At 54.1% G+C, this 15,886-nt stretch overlaps 1 protein-coding gene across 9 annotated transcripts in view; it reads left to right on the plus strand.

Moving 5' to 3' along the window:
* The first annotated feature begins 361 nt into the window (after positions 1-361).
* NLGN3 (neuroligin 3) overlaps positions 362-15,886 on the plus strand; it is a 23,793-nt gene continuing 8,268 nt past the window's right edge. Inside the window, exons 1-6 of one of the 9 annotated variants that reach the window (XM_040467764.1) lie at positions 582-713; positions 3,403-3,477; positions 3,913-4,056; positions 4,698-4,757; positions 8,747-8,806; positions 10,595-10,744. In XM_040467764.1, the coding sequence (XP_040323698.1) occupies positions 3,951-4,056; positions 4,698-4,757; positions 8,747-8,806; positions 10,595-10,744 (376 nt within the window). In that variant the 5' untranslated portion in view covers positions 582-713; positions 3,403-3,477; positions 3,913-3,950. Of the gene's footprint in view, positions 381-580; positions 714-1,998; positions 2,840-3,402; positions 4,057-4,697; positions 4,758-5,842; positions 6,072-8,746; positions 8,807-10,594; positions 10,745-15,886 lie in introns of those variants that run through there. The other 8 variants (XM_040467763.1, XM_040467759.1, XM_040467760.1 and 5 more) reach the window with 8 other exon arrangements.

The following is a 15,886-nucleotide window of genomic DNA, read 5'->3' on the forward strand; positions in this document are numbered from 1 at the left end:
CTCGGAGGGACTTGGGGTGGGGGGTGGGGGCTAAACAAACTGGACAGGTGCACTACGCATACAGAAACCCAACCCTGAGACCCAAAGAGAGCCGGATCTGGAGGGGAGAGACCCAGTGGTGGGACAAGTGGCAGGCTGCTGGTCTCTGTCTGACGTGCTCCAGCAGAAGCAGCAGGAAGGAACAACATTGACCTTTGAGAGAGTGACAGGATGAGAGCAAAGTGCCCCCACCCTCCGCTGGTTGCTGCTAGAGTTGCGCTGGTGCTGAGGAGGGAAGAGGCGACGGATGCTGAGCCAGGTGGAGGCTTGTCTTTTGTAGAGCACGACTGGGGGCTCCTGCAGACAGTGCCTCAGTTTCTCCCTTTGTCTCAAGGTTGCAGGTAAAGTTTGAGCTAGCTGCCCTGGATGATCACCTGTCTTGAAATGAGAGGTGTGCGTGTGAGAGGGAGAGAGGGTGAGCAGAGCGTGCTTGAGCAAAGGAGGAATCGGGCCATGCCCCAGGACTTGAGCCATCTCTGGCACAAAAGGAGTTAATGGCAGGGACCGCGCCCCCCCGTGTCCGGGCACGCGCAGCGCGCCCCCTCGGTGCGCGGGCACAGCAGCCAGGCTGCCGGAGAGCAGATCTCGGGGATTCAGGTGCGGAGCCCTTGGCCTGGAGGCGATATGGGTGGTCCGCGGCCCGATTCAGTCGCCCGCAACAGCCCGGGGAACAGGTGAGGCCGCCTGCCCCGGTCTCTCATCCTCTAGCTGCCCATACCTTGACCCGATCCTATCCCCTCCCAATCCCGGGCTTCTCCACTCCCCAGCCAGTGTTCCCCATCCTTCTCAACCCCATGTTCTCCATCGGCACCCATGACCCTCCAATCCAACCCCCCTCCGCTTCTCTCCTCCACCTCCTCCTTGAATCCCGCATCCCTATCATCCTACCACCCGTGGTACCTTTATTTCCACAGCCTGGCCGCATGCTCCTCAAAATACCCCTACTAAGGGCCCCCAGCCCTATTCCTGTATTGCACATTGCCAGTCCCCCCTCCCCCGCAGTGCAGCCCCATCCCTCTTCCATCATAGCATCTCACAGCCAGGCTCCCTCCCCCACTCTCTGCAGCCCCCCTCCCCCCCCCAGGCCTTTATCCTATCCTCCCCCATTCCGATGCAGCTCTGTCCCCCAATACCATTCCCAAACCGCGTAGCCCCCAATACTGCAGTTCTCAATACCAGTCCATTCCTGCACAATGCCCCTCGCCCAATACTGCTCCAGCCCCAAAAGTACCCCAGATGCCACTCTAATCCCCAGCATTGCCTCCTCCCCTTATCTTCTCCCAAACTGCAAGTTGGGCCAGGATGGAGATCTTGGCCTTAGGGACTCAGAGCGGGTCCTAGGGTACAGAGGGCGTTTGGGGGTCGGTGGATTTGTCTAGGTGTTCGCGGGGGAGGGGCTGCAGGGAATTGACTCTAGGGGGACTGGCATTTGGCACTGAAGGGTTACTGGGGAAAGCATCCTGAAAGGGTTAATGGAATTTGTGGGGAGGGGCGGCACCGAGGAGGTTAATGGTGTGGGGGGGTTGCTGGCGGGGAAGCCGTGTGAATGAGCGGTCTGTGCCCCAGAGTTGCCATGGAGACGGTGAATGGGGGGATTGTGTGAACTCAGCTGCGGACTATTCCCCCCCCCATACACACACACACACACACACCCACTCCCCCCTGCCCCACCTCCCTACTCCTACCCCTTCCTTCCCTTTCTCCTCCTCCCCCCAACCCGGGTGCATTCTGGGCAGTGTCTGGGATCTAACCCCCATACTTTGCTCCCCATTTCCTCTGAGCCTCCACCCCTTCAGTTGCTTTGCCCGCCCTCCCTCCTCCTCCTCCTCCTTCTTCCCTCCCTCTCTTTCTCCTTCTCTCTCTCTCTCTCTCTCTCTAGCTCGCTCTCTGTCTCCCTCCCTCTCCTTCCCTCTCCCTCCCTCTCCTTCCTTCTCCCTTCCGCTCTCTCTGTCTCTGTCTCTGTCTCTCTGCCTCTCTCTCTCTCTCTCTCTCTCTCTCTCTCTCTCTCTCACACACACACACACACACACACACACACACACACACACACACATTCTCATTCCCCTCTCTTGGTAGCCGATTCCCGGGCGTTCCCAATCTCCCTCCCCTCCCCCACCCCTTCAGCCAGTTCTTAAAGGAGCAGGCCGGCAATCTGGGAAGGCGGCAGAAATAGGGAAAACTAAAGTGTGTGTGTGTGCGTGTGTCCATGCAGCAGTGTCTGTGTGTGCCTGTGTTTATGTGTTGACTGTATAACTGTGTGTCAGAAAGCCCGTATATCTTGAGTGTGCTGTATTTCTGTTTCTGTCTCCACCTATGTGTCACCATTATGCCGTGTATGTCTCTGGATATTTACCTATGTGGTGTGTGTGATTCTGCTTCAGTAAGTCTCTGTGTGTGTTTCTGAATGTATTTCTCTGTGATTCTCTGGCTCTGTGAGGCTCTCTGTCTCAGAATGTGGGACTATATGAGGGGATCTCTGTGGGTTTGGAATATATGTCTCTGTGAGTGAATATCGCAGTGTTTGTGATCCTGGCTTGGTCTCTCTCACTCCCTCTTTGAGTCTTTGTGAGTTTATTTCCATGAGGCTCTGAGTGTGTGTCCCCCACACTCCGTTGTTTATTTTACACTGGCTGAGCATCAACAATGCCTGGGGTGCTAGGCAGAGCGGTTTCTGCCTCAGTTCTGGCACTCAGTGTGAATTAGAGATAGCCGACAGAAAGGACCAAGGCTTAAGACTTTGGGAGCAGTGAGGGCTGAAGAGAAATGTACAGGAGGGGCGCAGGAGGGTCTGGGGACTCTGGTGAGTGGCTATCCTGCCCCTTGCCCTGGTTGAGGGTGAGGAGGTCTCTATGTGGGACCTTTTGCCTATATGCTGCTTTTCCAGAACCCCAGAGTGAGGTTCACAATCCTACCCTCTGCTCATGTGGGAGGTCCCCGTGTGGGGTTCCTGGGGCCGGGGGTCTAGAGAGTTCGGTGTTCACTTGTGGCATGCTGGAACCTGGGCTCCATGTCCAGTCATCCCCACCCCCTGCTCCCACATGCTGCTCTGGCTCCAGCTGACCCCGATGAGCTCCATCAGCTGAGGAGTCAGAGTTGGGGACTAGGAGCTTTGCAGTGGCAACAACTGTCACCGTGCCAGTTCCCTAGGATTTTCCAACCATGCCAGGCACCTAGACTGGTTCTGACCAGCAGTGGAGATCATCCGTGGGTCCCTCGAAGCCCTGGCACGGGAGCGCTCTCCTAACTGTAGGAGAGCAGCCCGAGCCCAGCAGGGCCCCAAAGACCCATCTAGGCTCCTAGGCTCCTAGGCTCCGTAGCCCTCCCTGACCATCTTGGATGACGCATGCTTCCCTCTTTCCACAGGCCTGTCTGGCCCTGAGGGAGTCCCCTTTGTGAAGCTGTGGTGCTTGGACGACCTCTCTGCATTGCGGGGCACCTGTAGGTGTCCCTCGAGAGCTCAGTCTTGAGGTTCAAGTCAGTGTGGCCATGAAGGGGCTGCCTATGGGGCTGATGCTGTGACCCTGGAGTCTGCCTTTCCTGCCAGTCCCCCTGCCCGGAACATGTGGCTGCGGCTTGGCCCGCCCTCGCTGTCCCTGAGCCCCAAGTCCACCGTTGGCCGGAGTCTGTGCCTCACCCTGTGGTTCCTCAGCTTGGTGCTGAGGGCCAGTACCCAGGCCCCAGCGCCCACAGTCAATACTCACTTTGGGAAGCTAAGGGGTGCCCGGGTACCATTGCCCAGTGAGATCCTGGGGCCTGTGGACCAATACCTGGGGGTGCCCTACGCAGCTCCCCCCATCGGCGAGAAACGTTTCCTGCCCCCCGAGCCACCCCCATCCTGGTCGGGCATCCGGAACGCCACGCACTTTCCCCCAGTGTGCCCCCAGAACATCCACACGGCTGTGCCCGAAGTCATGCTGCCCGTCTGGTTCACTGCCAACCTGGATATTGTCGCTACTTACATCCAGGAGCCCAATGAAGACTGCCTCTACCTGAATGTCTATGTGCCCACGGAGGATGGTGAGTGCTGTGGCCAGGCACTGTGCCCTCCCCGCCTCCAACCTGCCCTGTTGTGTTTGTGGCTCGCATGTGGTCGTGTGCCCTGCAGCATGCATCTGTCTGTCTGTGAAAATGCTTCTAACCATCACTCTGCTCGGCCTTCCCCTTCCTCCTCCCTGTTCTTCCCTCTCCCAGCATTGTCTGAGCTCCCATGTGTGAGTGACACTGTTACCAGGAGGGGCCTGGCCAGGCCTGAGAGCTTTGACAGATCTAGGGCCAGAGTGCTGGATGGGGGTTCCCCGGGGGAGTATGGGTCACTGTTGGCAGCTGCCCGCGGGAGGATGCTGGCTCCACCAGGCCCCCCTGTTGCCATTCCGCCTGCTTTGAAAGGTGGTAGGTGTGTGTGGCCAAGGGAGCTGGGTGCGTGTGGGGGGCGGGGGGCAAGCCTGGTGGGCATTGCTTAGGTGCCTCCTCTTTGGCTAGCCGATGCCTCCTCCCGCGGGGGTCACACTAAGGTAAGTGACAGAAACAAGGAGATGGCGGACAGGCTCTCTGCCATGTGCCGCCCGCAGAGCAGCTCTTGGAGCCTGGGGGTGGGTGGGGGGTGCATGCCCCTGGGCAGAGGCCTCCTGTTATTTTTTAGTTTTTTATTCATTTTACAGTAAAGCGGATTTCCAAGGAATGCGCCCGAAAGCCCAACAAGAAAATTTGTAGGAAAGGAGGTAGGTAGCGAGCCGGCGGGGAGGGAGAGAGAGAGAGAGGGAGGGCTGCCTGCCCACCTGCCCTTGCCCCTGAAGACCCAGCCTTCCTTCAAGTAGCCCAGGCTCAGGGGGCGGTCGGTGAGCAGGCATAAGCTCTACCTTATCCAAGGGCCCTGGCTGCTTTTCAGGGAGGATTTGGTGGCCTAAGGCAGGTTCAGAGCAGAAGCAGCAACCCCATTTCTGCCGGGCCCCCCCCCCCCCGCCCCAAGTTCTGCCTTAGTGCATGTGCCAAAGACAGAACCTGGTAGTTCCACCTCGGGGGAAACTCTAGGCATTTGAGAGGAGCCAGGGACCCTGCTCTCTTCCTGGCTGGGGAGCCACCAACTCATCCCTCCGTGCTTTTTCCTGGGTCCAAAGTCTAGACTCAGCTCTCTGACCCTGAAGTTTAGACCAAAGTTGTCCTGCCACCACGTCTGGCCAGAAGCGTGGCCAGAAGCGTGGCTGACTGACCCTGGCTAGTCTGGTGGCAGACGATGGGGGTCCCTGGGAACTAAGGACTCTGAAGGAGGCATGAGATCCTGAATTTTAAATTTACCCTCTTGCTCGGGAGGAATTTGGTCCCCCTGGGTCAAGGATCTTTCCTGTCCGTTTACCATGTCTTGTTTTCCGCAAAGCGCTTTCATGCTTAGCTCATAAAATCCTCCCCACGTTTCCGGAAGCTTCTAAGGCAGGAATAAGTTTCCCAATTTTACGGATGAGGAAACGGGCCCAGGGGAGTGACTTGCTGCTGCTCGAGGCCCTGTTGCCGGTCTGTGGCGGAGCTGCGACCCAAACCTGGGTCTCTTGACCCTTGGGGCAGTGTTCTTTCCACCGTAGAACGCAAGGCAACTCCCATCTGCTCATTTTCACCTCCTTGCCTCTGGAAAAAATGGTGAAATATGGATGAGCTGGGCCAAATTGGCACCGGGAACAACTTAAGGAACAGGTGGAAGATCACAGCCTGCTCCGTACAACCTGTTGGCAAGCTTGGATTCTGTTTTCCTTTGAAATCCTAGGGCAGGGTTTCCCTGAGTGGGGCCGGCAGGATTCCTTCGGCCCAGATGCTCCCCTGCTGAGGAGGTGTCTCCAGGGGCAGATTCCGGGAAGCCACATGCTGAGCCACATGCTGAGCGTGTTCTCCAGGCGCTCTTGATGCACCGAGCGGGCCTGCTGCTCTGGGATAGTGCTCCACTACATCCCCACACCCTGCCCAGGACCTCACACGCACTAGGCCATCAGTAGACGCTTCTTTGCACAAAGGAAGGAGCATTCACGGTGCTGCAAAAAAGACTACAGGTCTGTGACCCACAAAGCCTGACTGAGTCGCAGCTCTTCTGCTAACTCACAGTGAGAGACTTCAGGCACGACTTTTCCCCCGTCAGAGCCTCTGCATCTGCCTCTGCGGGGAGGGGGGCGTGAAGGAGGGCATAGGGGACCATTGTGGCCTTAACATTCCGTTGGCTTGTGAATGAATTCCGGAAGAGGGTCTTGTAAACCAGCTCTTCATGGGTTACTTCCAGGGGCGGTGGTGGGCGAGAGGACGGTAATGACATTCACGATAACCATTTCCTAGGAGGAATGATCTCCCTGGGGTGCCAGCGAGAGCCCAGGGCTGTCCGGTCCTGAGAGTTTGGCTATAGCACTCCCTGGCAGCTCCACTCAAATGCAAACATTTCCCTATCATGATTGTTGACTGTGGGCCATGCCCGCGAGCTGGGCACTGTGGGGCTGTGGAGGGATATGAGGCAGAGGAAAGATTTAGAAATAAGTAAAGGCCTCACCACTACTCCAAAGAAGCTCCTATCCGGGTATTGGAACTCAGCTGGTTTAGCTAAGCCCCACAGGCCAAGCTGGGAAGTGAGTTCCAGACAGTGTGGGGGAGGGCATTTGGTCATTTTCCTTGCTTAGATCAGTTCCTTATCTGGGGCCTGGTGGCCCATTTGGAACGGAATTACAGTCCCTGCTTCTTGGGGGAGATACGCCCGCAGAAGTCATTAGGATCGTGGTGTGCGTAGGGTGGGCAGGACTGGCCTGGTTGGGATCCTGCAGCAGCACAGTGTTGGGACGGGGTATGGTGGTCGGGCTGGCCCGGGTGATCGCCATGGCAACAAGGAGTTGCTCAGCAAGTGCTAAGCTGAAGGAGCAAAGGCATCTGTGCAGAGGAGGCTGGGACCATGCGGCAACCCAGGGACACTTGGGGGGGGGGTGGGGGCTGGGGGTGCTGAGGAGGTGGGGGCAAAGCGGACTCACCTTCTAAGTCAGTGCCCACAGGAAGTAAGGGATTTCCAGGGGGAAGACCTGCCCCATCCCCCCACTTTCACCCCCATCAAGCTGGAGGGAATTCACGTTTAGGGATGAGGACTTCCTTTCCGTGTGGGGTTCTGTGCATTGCGTGGATGATGCTGTCCCGTGCCCCACAGGGTTTCTGAGGGCAGTAACTGGCAGGTGTTAAGACGGTAGGTGCCACTGAACGTTCGGGAAGCCGGAGGCAGTTTCTGCCCCTCGGGGCCGGGCTCTTGCCCTAGCCATTTTGTAATATGAGGGCGGTTCCTGTTTTGATTAATAGCTGTGAGGGAATTCAGTCACCAGAGCCCGGACCAGCTGAGAAAGAGGGCTATTTGCTGCCTCCAGGCTGAGAGCATCTGGTGTCATAGACAAGAGGGTAAGCCCTGGGGTGCTGGCAGAATGACCTCAGTCTCCCTACTCTGACCAGCTTCCAGGCAGTAGGTCCTCTTTCTCCACAGCCACGCTCAAGATGCACCTCTCATCAACTTAGAACAGGAAGGAGAGTTGGTGCCAGCTTACCCACAGGTCCTAAATGTCTCTCTTCTCTCCTCCGGTCCCTTCTTTTCTCTCCTTCCCTTCTCTCCCCTCCCCTCCATGCTCCACCTCTTTCTCACTGATGTTTTCCTTCCATTTCCCCCCACCCCCCACCAACCCCGTCCTGGAAAGGTGGCATGGTGCAGTGGAAAGACCATGGGCTTGGGAGTCAAGTAGACCTGGGTTTGAATCTGACCTCTAGCACTTCCTAGCTATGTGATCTTGAGCAAGTCACTTTACCTCTCTGAACCTCAGTTTCCCCATCAGTGAAACAGGAATAGAGACAGTGCCTACCTCATTGGGGTGTAAGGATCAAACCATATGGCAGAAGTAGAGTGTCTGACACATGGTAAATATTCAGTAGATGGTAGGAGCTATTACCATTATTCCTATCTCTCTCTCTCTCTCTCTCTCTCTCTCTCTCGTCCCTTTTTCCTTCTCCCTTTTCCTTCTTTCCCTCCCTCCCTCTCTGGCTCTCTCTAGATCTCAAAGCAGCAGTTACTGCTCTTAGGCCTGGTTCCTCTGAGCAGGAACCCCATTTGCCATTAGCCAGAGCAGGGGGCCCCAATGAGGAAGACCAGAGGGAAAGCTTCATCTCCCAATTTTTTCCTCTGGGAATCAGGGTCAGCTGAGGCCCAGCTTGAGCCTTCCCACTGGGCCCAGGTAGCTCAGGGCTGGGCGCCCCAGTACCCGTCTCTGCCCGAATAGCTCATGTCCATGTCCAACATGCTGGCGACGCCACCTCTCACCCTCAGCGCCTGCCCCTGCTCTCCAGCTCAGCCTGCCTACGTACACGTGCGCAGCCCCTCCCACCCGGAGGAAATCCTTTCCCTGAGTGGGTCTCTGGCTCTGTGCCCTGGCCCACAGGCTGCTGCCTCCTTCCTAACTGGGAAGGTAGTTGGTTGAAATGGGCTGTTGGGAGCAGGGAGGCGGGGTAGGGAGGTGCAGGGAGGCCTGCAACACCATCCTCCTGATGAAGGTCTGGGCCTCAGCCCACCCATTCCCTCAGTTCTTGCCATCCCTCCTGCCTGTCCTGGGCCCAAGCCCAGAGCTGGCTTGCTGGGCCACACTGCAGTCATGCTGTTTTTGAATTCTCTCTCTGTTTTGTTCTCTGTTCTGTGCTGTTGTGTCTCCCCGTGTCTGGTCCCCAGGATCCGGCGCTAAGAAACAGGGCGAGGACTTAGCGGATAATGACGGGGATGAAGATGAAGGTATTTGGGGGCTGCAGGGTGCGGCGGCTGGTGCATGGCACAGAGCCCCTCCCCCTCTCGATGGGGAGAAGCCCCGTCTGTCTGTCTGTCCGTCCGTTGGTGTGTTTTTGTTCCTCTACGAGGCTGTTGGGCTGTTCATCCATCTTTGGCCTGGTTGGCCGCTGGGAGTTCCAGGGTGATGGACACGGCTGGCTGGAGCAGGGGACCACAAACAGAGCCATGGGGAAGGCATCCTCCTCGCCCCGGTCCCCTACCGCCCCCTGCCCCGTCCTCAGTCCTCCAGTAGAAGCAGCCACTGCCAGAGACAGCTTCCTCCCCCATCTTCTGTGGTTCATGGGCACCTGCCCCTACTGATCAGCAGGGAGAGTGGAGAGAAAGCAGGGCTGAGGGAGGGCGAGGAGAGGCGTGAAGGAAACCGGATGGCGAGGAGATACCTGTGTTTCATTGCGGAGGCCCCTGTGTGTTACAGAGAGACTGGCTCCTGGGAGAGGGGCCCAGCAGGATGTTGCACTGAGGAGTGAGGCAGTGACAACCGAAGGGGCTGGAGCATAGCACTACCGAGAACTCCCCGGCCATCTCCCAGAAAGAGAGACTCGGCCTCAGGGCCAGGGGCTGTGATAGGCTCAGGACGGGGCCAGAAAGGCTGAGGGCTACAGTGCCAGGCTGAGGCCAGGACACCACAGCCCGGTTAGTAGATGGCATGAGATCCTTGCGTGATGGTTGAACCAGTCTTCCTTCCTCCTTGGGAAAACAGGGTGTGTTTGCTTGGCAGCAGGGAACATCCCCTTCCACCTCCCTGCCCTGGCCCTGCCCCCCCACCCTTGGGGGGGCCAAGCAGCTCAGGGGGAGCCCCACTGGTGGCTGGTAGGGCCGTGCCACTGGGGAAGAGTGTTGTTGGTCCAGCTCACACACTGAGAGGTTGCAGGTGGAGGTGGTCAGGTGGAGGGCTTTCTCTAGATGGCCCAGCCCCAGTGCCGCTGTGCCGCCTGGACTTAGGAGCAGGCGGCTTGAAGGTCTCTCCTTGAATGGCCTCTGGGGAGGCTCCACCTTCATCTTAATGCTGACTGGGGGCGGGGGTCTCTCTCCTTCTTAGTTCCGGCCCTCTCCTCTTCCCCATCCCCTGTGCTTCCAGTTAAGTCTGCCTGGTGCCCGGGGAGAATGGGGTAAATGAGCACATGGCTGAGAAACCATGTCAGTAAGGTTCCCCCCACCCCATCTCTGCCATTCACCCCCTTTTACCCACACCCTTCCTTGTTCTCTCCCTGTGCCACCCCTTATTCCCACCCCTCTTGTCTCTGTCTGCACTGGGGGGCCAGCTGCTGCCAATGGCCGTATTTCCATGTAACTGGTCTAGTCTTGGGGGTTTCAGGGCTCCCCAGCCCCTGCTCTCTGAAGCCATGTCAGGTCCCAGGACCCTTGGGTGCCCAGGGCAGGGACTCACTCGATTCACCTAAGAGAACAGCCCTTCCTTTTCCTCCTGCTCCCCGGCCCCAGAGCCCAGCCATGGCCTACCTGAGCCTAGATGTACCAGGCATGGCTGACTGCCTTCAGCTGTGAGGCTGAAACCAGAGTCTTTACAAACATCACTCAAGTCCAACTCTGGCCAAGTCTCTGGCTGATGCTTGAGCTCCAGGCTGAGCAGTCCCCACGAGTCCTGCCCTCAGAGCTGGCGGTGGTGTCCTGGCACCTGGGATAGCTTTGCTACCCACACCCCCCCAGGGCTGGCTGGCGGGGGTGAGGGAGGAAGGGCATCCTACCCAGCCTGTGTCTTACCCCTTCTCCTTGCAGACATCCGGGACAGTGGCGCTAAGCCCGTCATGGTCTACATCCATGGAGGCTCTTACATGGAAGGGACGGGCAACATGATTGATGGCAGCGTCCTCGCCAGTTATGGCAACGTCATCGTCATCACCCTCAACTATCGTGTTGGGGTGCTAGGTACGGTTCCTTGCTAGGTGCCTAGAAGGAAGCCTGGGTTCTCAGGGAAGGAGGAAAGAATGCTGGGGACTTAATGCTGGCCTTGGTTCTCTAGCTGGTGCTAATGCCCATAGTCAAAATGTTGTTATCACATGGCCCCTCCCCAAGTGCTGGAAGCTCCTGGAATGTTCAGCTGCCACTGGAAATTCAATTCAACCCCCACACCTTCTCTGTCTTTTTTTAAAATGTATTTTGTTGTTTTTATTTTCATGTTTTTTATATATTTTTGAGAGAGCCCAAGTGAGGAAGGGGCAGAGAGAGGGGGACAGAGGATCTTAAGCGGGCTCTGTGCTGACAGCAGCGAGCCCGATGCAACCTCCACACCTTCTCTTAAGTCTCAAGCCAGGTCTCTGCTTTCAGACTTTTGCTTGGCTGAGGTTTTCAGGGCCCATTAATATTCTGGTGTCCTTCCCTCATCCCTGCCCACCCATGCCCACATCCCTAAAACCTCCACACATACAGAGATATTCCTCCTAGCCAGTCACATATCCACACACCCACGTACCCTCACATGTTCACACATCCACACTTCCCGCCATATACCTCCATGCTTATGATCATTTCTCACGTACCCCACAAATACACACATACAACTGTAAACATATAGGCCCCCCACATCCACACCTACAAACTCCCTCTCACATACACACATTCCCCTGCCACTCCATATACTCTCCACACATACAGTGTTCCCACACACACATATCCTCATACCCATATACCTCTGTACACTCTACATCCATACCCCATACGTACACAGTTATCTCCCACTCCCCCCATTCCCATAGATCTCTCCCTCCACATCTCCATATCCACATCTATACTCATACACACTACACATGCCCACACTCCCACTTCCTTCTACCCCCATGTATATGCTCTATGCAAAGACCCACACCCCGCACATTCACATCTACACATAAACCCCACACACGTATACCTTAAATGCATATACATATTCCTTCCACACATACACACATATCCCTGTATCCCCCTGCACAGCCCGCTTTCACACCTACTCCAACACACACATACACATATGTCCCTCACCTTCCCCACATGAATACAAACCAACATTCCCCCCTCCCTATGCATATACATCCATACCTGCACGTCCATACCTCCCCACCCCACGCTTACACAAATACGACACACACACACACACACACACACACACACCTCCTATCCTTGCTTCCACATCTATGTATGCATCCTGCACACTACACTTATGTATCTCCCCACCATATGTAGATACCCATAGGCCTCCAGCACATGTACCCACATTCTCACATACACATACATACATAGACACTCTTCCCATACATACCCTGGATACATACAGCTAGTGTACATATGTACATATTCCCCCACCCTACCCAACAAATACGTACACATCCATATACCCACACCTGGCCATCCAAACCCATCTGTGCACACACGCCTGTACTCACCCCCACACCTGAGCATACCCCACATGTCCATACCCTGTATATACACACAGACACATTTCTACTACTCTCTCCATGCCTACCTCCCCTTATACTCCCACCCCATTATACAAATGTACCGCCACACATACACACTAATTTCCCAAACGCCTCCTCATCCATACCCATGTGCCCTTCCGCACCCGTAGTCTGCCGTCCACCCGCTTGTTTGGGTGATTTAAATGTATATGCATTTAAATCTGTGCTGTATCTTCCTTGGTGACTCTTTTTTTTTTTAATTTTATTTTTTAATTTTTATTTTTCCGTGGTGACTCTTAATGCCTATCTGTGGCCAAGGTCCTGAGGTAAACAAGTGCCTTAGAGCGTGTGACTACACATACAGGGTCTTGCTCCCTTTCAGATGCCCACTCAGGCCTCAGAGGGCACATGTGGTCACATATCCTGTAGTTTCATGAGGAAGACAACTTCTTCGCTGGAGGGCTTGTATCTTCAAAGTTCCAGTGAGGGGTCTAGGCTGTACATCAGGTCTGTAGGCCTGGATGCCGCACCAGCAAGGGCATGATTTATTCCATGGCCAGTTGGCTGACAAGACCTTATTTTATTTATTTCTTTTTTATTTTTGTATAATTTGCTTTAATGTTTATTCTTGAGAGAGAGAGGGAGAGAGAGAGAGAGAGAGAGCGTGAGTGTGCACAAGCGGGGAGGGGCAGAGAGAGAGGGAGATACAGAATCGGAAGCAGGCTCAGGCTCCAAGCTTACAGGACCTTTTTTTTTTTTTTTTTTAATTTATATATGAAATTTATTGTCAAATTGGTTTCCATACAACACCCAGTGCTCATCCCAAAAGGTGCCCTCCTCAATACCCATCACCCACCCTCTCCTCCCTCCCACCCCCCATCAACCCTCAGTTTGTTCTCAGTTCTCAACAGTCTCTTATGCTTTGGCTCTCTCCCACTCTAACCTCTTTTTTTTTTTTTTCTTTCCCCTCCCCCATGGGTTCCTGTTAAGTTTCTCAGGATCCACATAAGAGTGAAACCATATGGTATCTGTCTTTCTCTGTATGGCTTATTTCACTTAGCATCACACTCTCCAGTTCCATCCACGTTGCTACAAAAGGCCATATTTCATTTTTTCTCATTGCCGCGTAGTATTCCATTGTGTATATAAACCACAATTTCTTTATCCATTCATCAGTTGATGGACATTTAGGCTCTTTCCATAATTTGGCTATTGTTGAGAGTGCTGCTATGAACATTGGGGTACAAGTGCCCCTATGCATCAGTACTCCTGTGATTACAGGACCTTATTTTAATTTGCTTCTGAGTGTACTGTTTTTGCCAGTTCTAATTCCAGAGGCCCTGGTGCTTCAGTTCTGGGAGCAGTTTATGAACACAGAAAGGCAAACTTTTCTTGACTTACTCTTAACGCTATGTGGGGTAGCAAGACACCTTTTTTTGGTTTCAGACTGGAGGCATGATATTCCCTGAAAAAAGTGGAGCCCATGTCCCTTCGGTGGCATCTGGATAGTGGGCATGAAGCGTGCAGGGCCTCTCTCCCTGGTCTCTCTTGGCTAGCTACTGGGTTTGCGTTGCGTGATTCTGCCGCTGCTCCTCCATCTTTATGAGTTGCCCCAGACATCACAGGAAGGCTCCCTTAAGTGTTCTGTCCTGTTGAGGAAGGGGATCTGAGTCTCTGACAGTAACAATGGTACCATGAAGGTGGCTGTAAATCCACACACTCGGGCTGCACAGTCCCTGAAGGGTATACAGGAGTAAGGTCACACAGGTATACAGGCACACATACCCAGTAGCTGAAGGCCAAAAGTAATTTGCTACTTTATTTATTTGAGAGAGATTGACTGAGAGTGGGGGAGAGGGTGAGAGGGAGAGAGAGAGAGAATCTCAAGCAGGCTCCACACTCAGCAAGGAGCCCTGATGCGGGGCTCGATCCCACGACCCTGGGATCATGACCTGAGCAGAAATCAAGAGCCAGACGCTTAACCTACTGAACCGCCCAGGCGCCTGTACTACTTTATTTTCTTAGTGAGAGTGATAGAAAATATTCCATTCAGCTGCTTTTATTTTTTTTTTAATTTTTTAATGTTTACTTATTTTTGAGAGAGAGAGAGAGGGAGACAGAGAATCCAAAGCGGGCTCCATGCTGTCAGCACAAAGCCAGATGTGGGGCTCAAACCCATGAACTGTGAGACCATGACCTGAGCCGAAGTCGGATGCTCAACCAACTGAGCTACCCAGGCGGCCTCAGCTGCTTTTAAAAATTAGGAACACAAAGCTCCATTCTATTGTTTTTATTGGAAAGCCCAGAGAATACCAAGAATATGCTTCAGTTCCATATTATTGGACCAGCTAGGGTTGTAGGAGAGATTCAGGATTTGAAGCATCACTTGAGAGCTGTGGGCTGCACAGAAGGCTGTTGCGAGTGAGTGCTCCCTGTGGTATTCTGGTTTGCCGATTACTGCACAACTGTTCTTTGGGCTTCTATATGCTTTAGGCTTCCTAACCTTTGGGGGAGTCTTGGACCCCTTTGAGATTCTAATGAAAGCTATGGATTCTGCCCCATAAAAATGTGCACACACAAACCTATAGAAATGGCTCCATGGATACCACCAAAACTCATCCCTGGAACTCAGGTTAAGACCCCCCGCAAAGCCACTTTACCACCTCCTCTCATTTGGATAACCAGAACAGCACATCTGGGGGCAGGAATACTATAAAGCCTTGGTTTGCGAGCACAATTCGTTCCGGGAACATGCTTATAATCCAAAGGACTCGTATATCAAAGTGAATTTCAAGAACCATTGGCTCCAGTTGTGATCAGGAATGTCAGTTTGGCGTCACGTACTACTTGTAACGCAAGACATCGCTCGTTTATCAAGTTAAAATTTATTAGAGGTGTTTGCTCGTCTTGCGGAACACTCACAGAACAAGCTACTCGCAATCCAAGGTTCCACCGTATTATTCTTTGGACTTCAGCAGTTAATGATCATGATAATATTACCCACACCTCAGGAGTCATAAACTGAGATTCGGTTAGAAATTCCCCACCCCTTCCTGTGTATCCTACACTGCCTGCTCTGGAACACAAATGTAATCAATGAGCCACTGATTGGATTCTGGGCCCATACAAGATGTTTTTGTCTCTTGATGCCAGATGCAGAACATAGATTTGTCCCTGACACTTGGGGACTTTGCTGTGTAGCTGAGACTGTCATTTTGTTTCTCCAAACATCCCAGATCAGGCGGCCAGTTTTGGACTCCAGTTACATGCAAACATTCAGTCTCCCTTCGGCTTCTCTGGAAGCACTGAGCCCCAAAAGATGGTTTACTCTGAGGTGCTTGTTTGGACATCTGAGTGATTCATTTATTTGGAGAATGTCACAGGCCAGTCCGTGGATCCCATCCTATTATTTGAGGAACCCCCATGGGGCTTGAGACCAACAAAAGAAAAGGACCCCAGCAGGATATAGGATGTGGACATCCCTGCGGCTGAGGAAGTAGGGGCTTGCCAATTCTGGGTGCCAGAATTTAATCCTACATCTTTGCTCAGGTACCCTCCAGGCAAACTGAAAACCCGGTAAACGTCAAGCGTTGAGTGGCAGAGATATCTGGTTTGGGTACACTGTGCCAGATTCCCT

This window comes from Herpailurus yagouaroundi, unplaced genomic scaffold (genome assembly GCF_014898765.1).
Source record: "Herpailurus yagouaroundi ecotype Mexico unplaced genomic scaffold, PumYag 67569, whole genome shotgun sequence".
Classification (NCBI taxonomy): domain Eukaryota; kingdom Metazoa; phylum Chordata; class Mammalia; order Carnivora; family Felidae; genus Herpailurus; species Herpailurus yagouaroundi.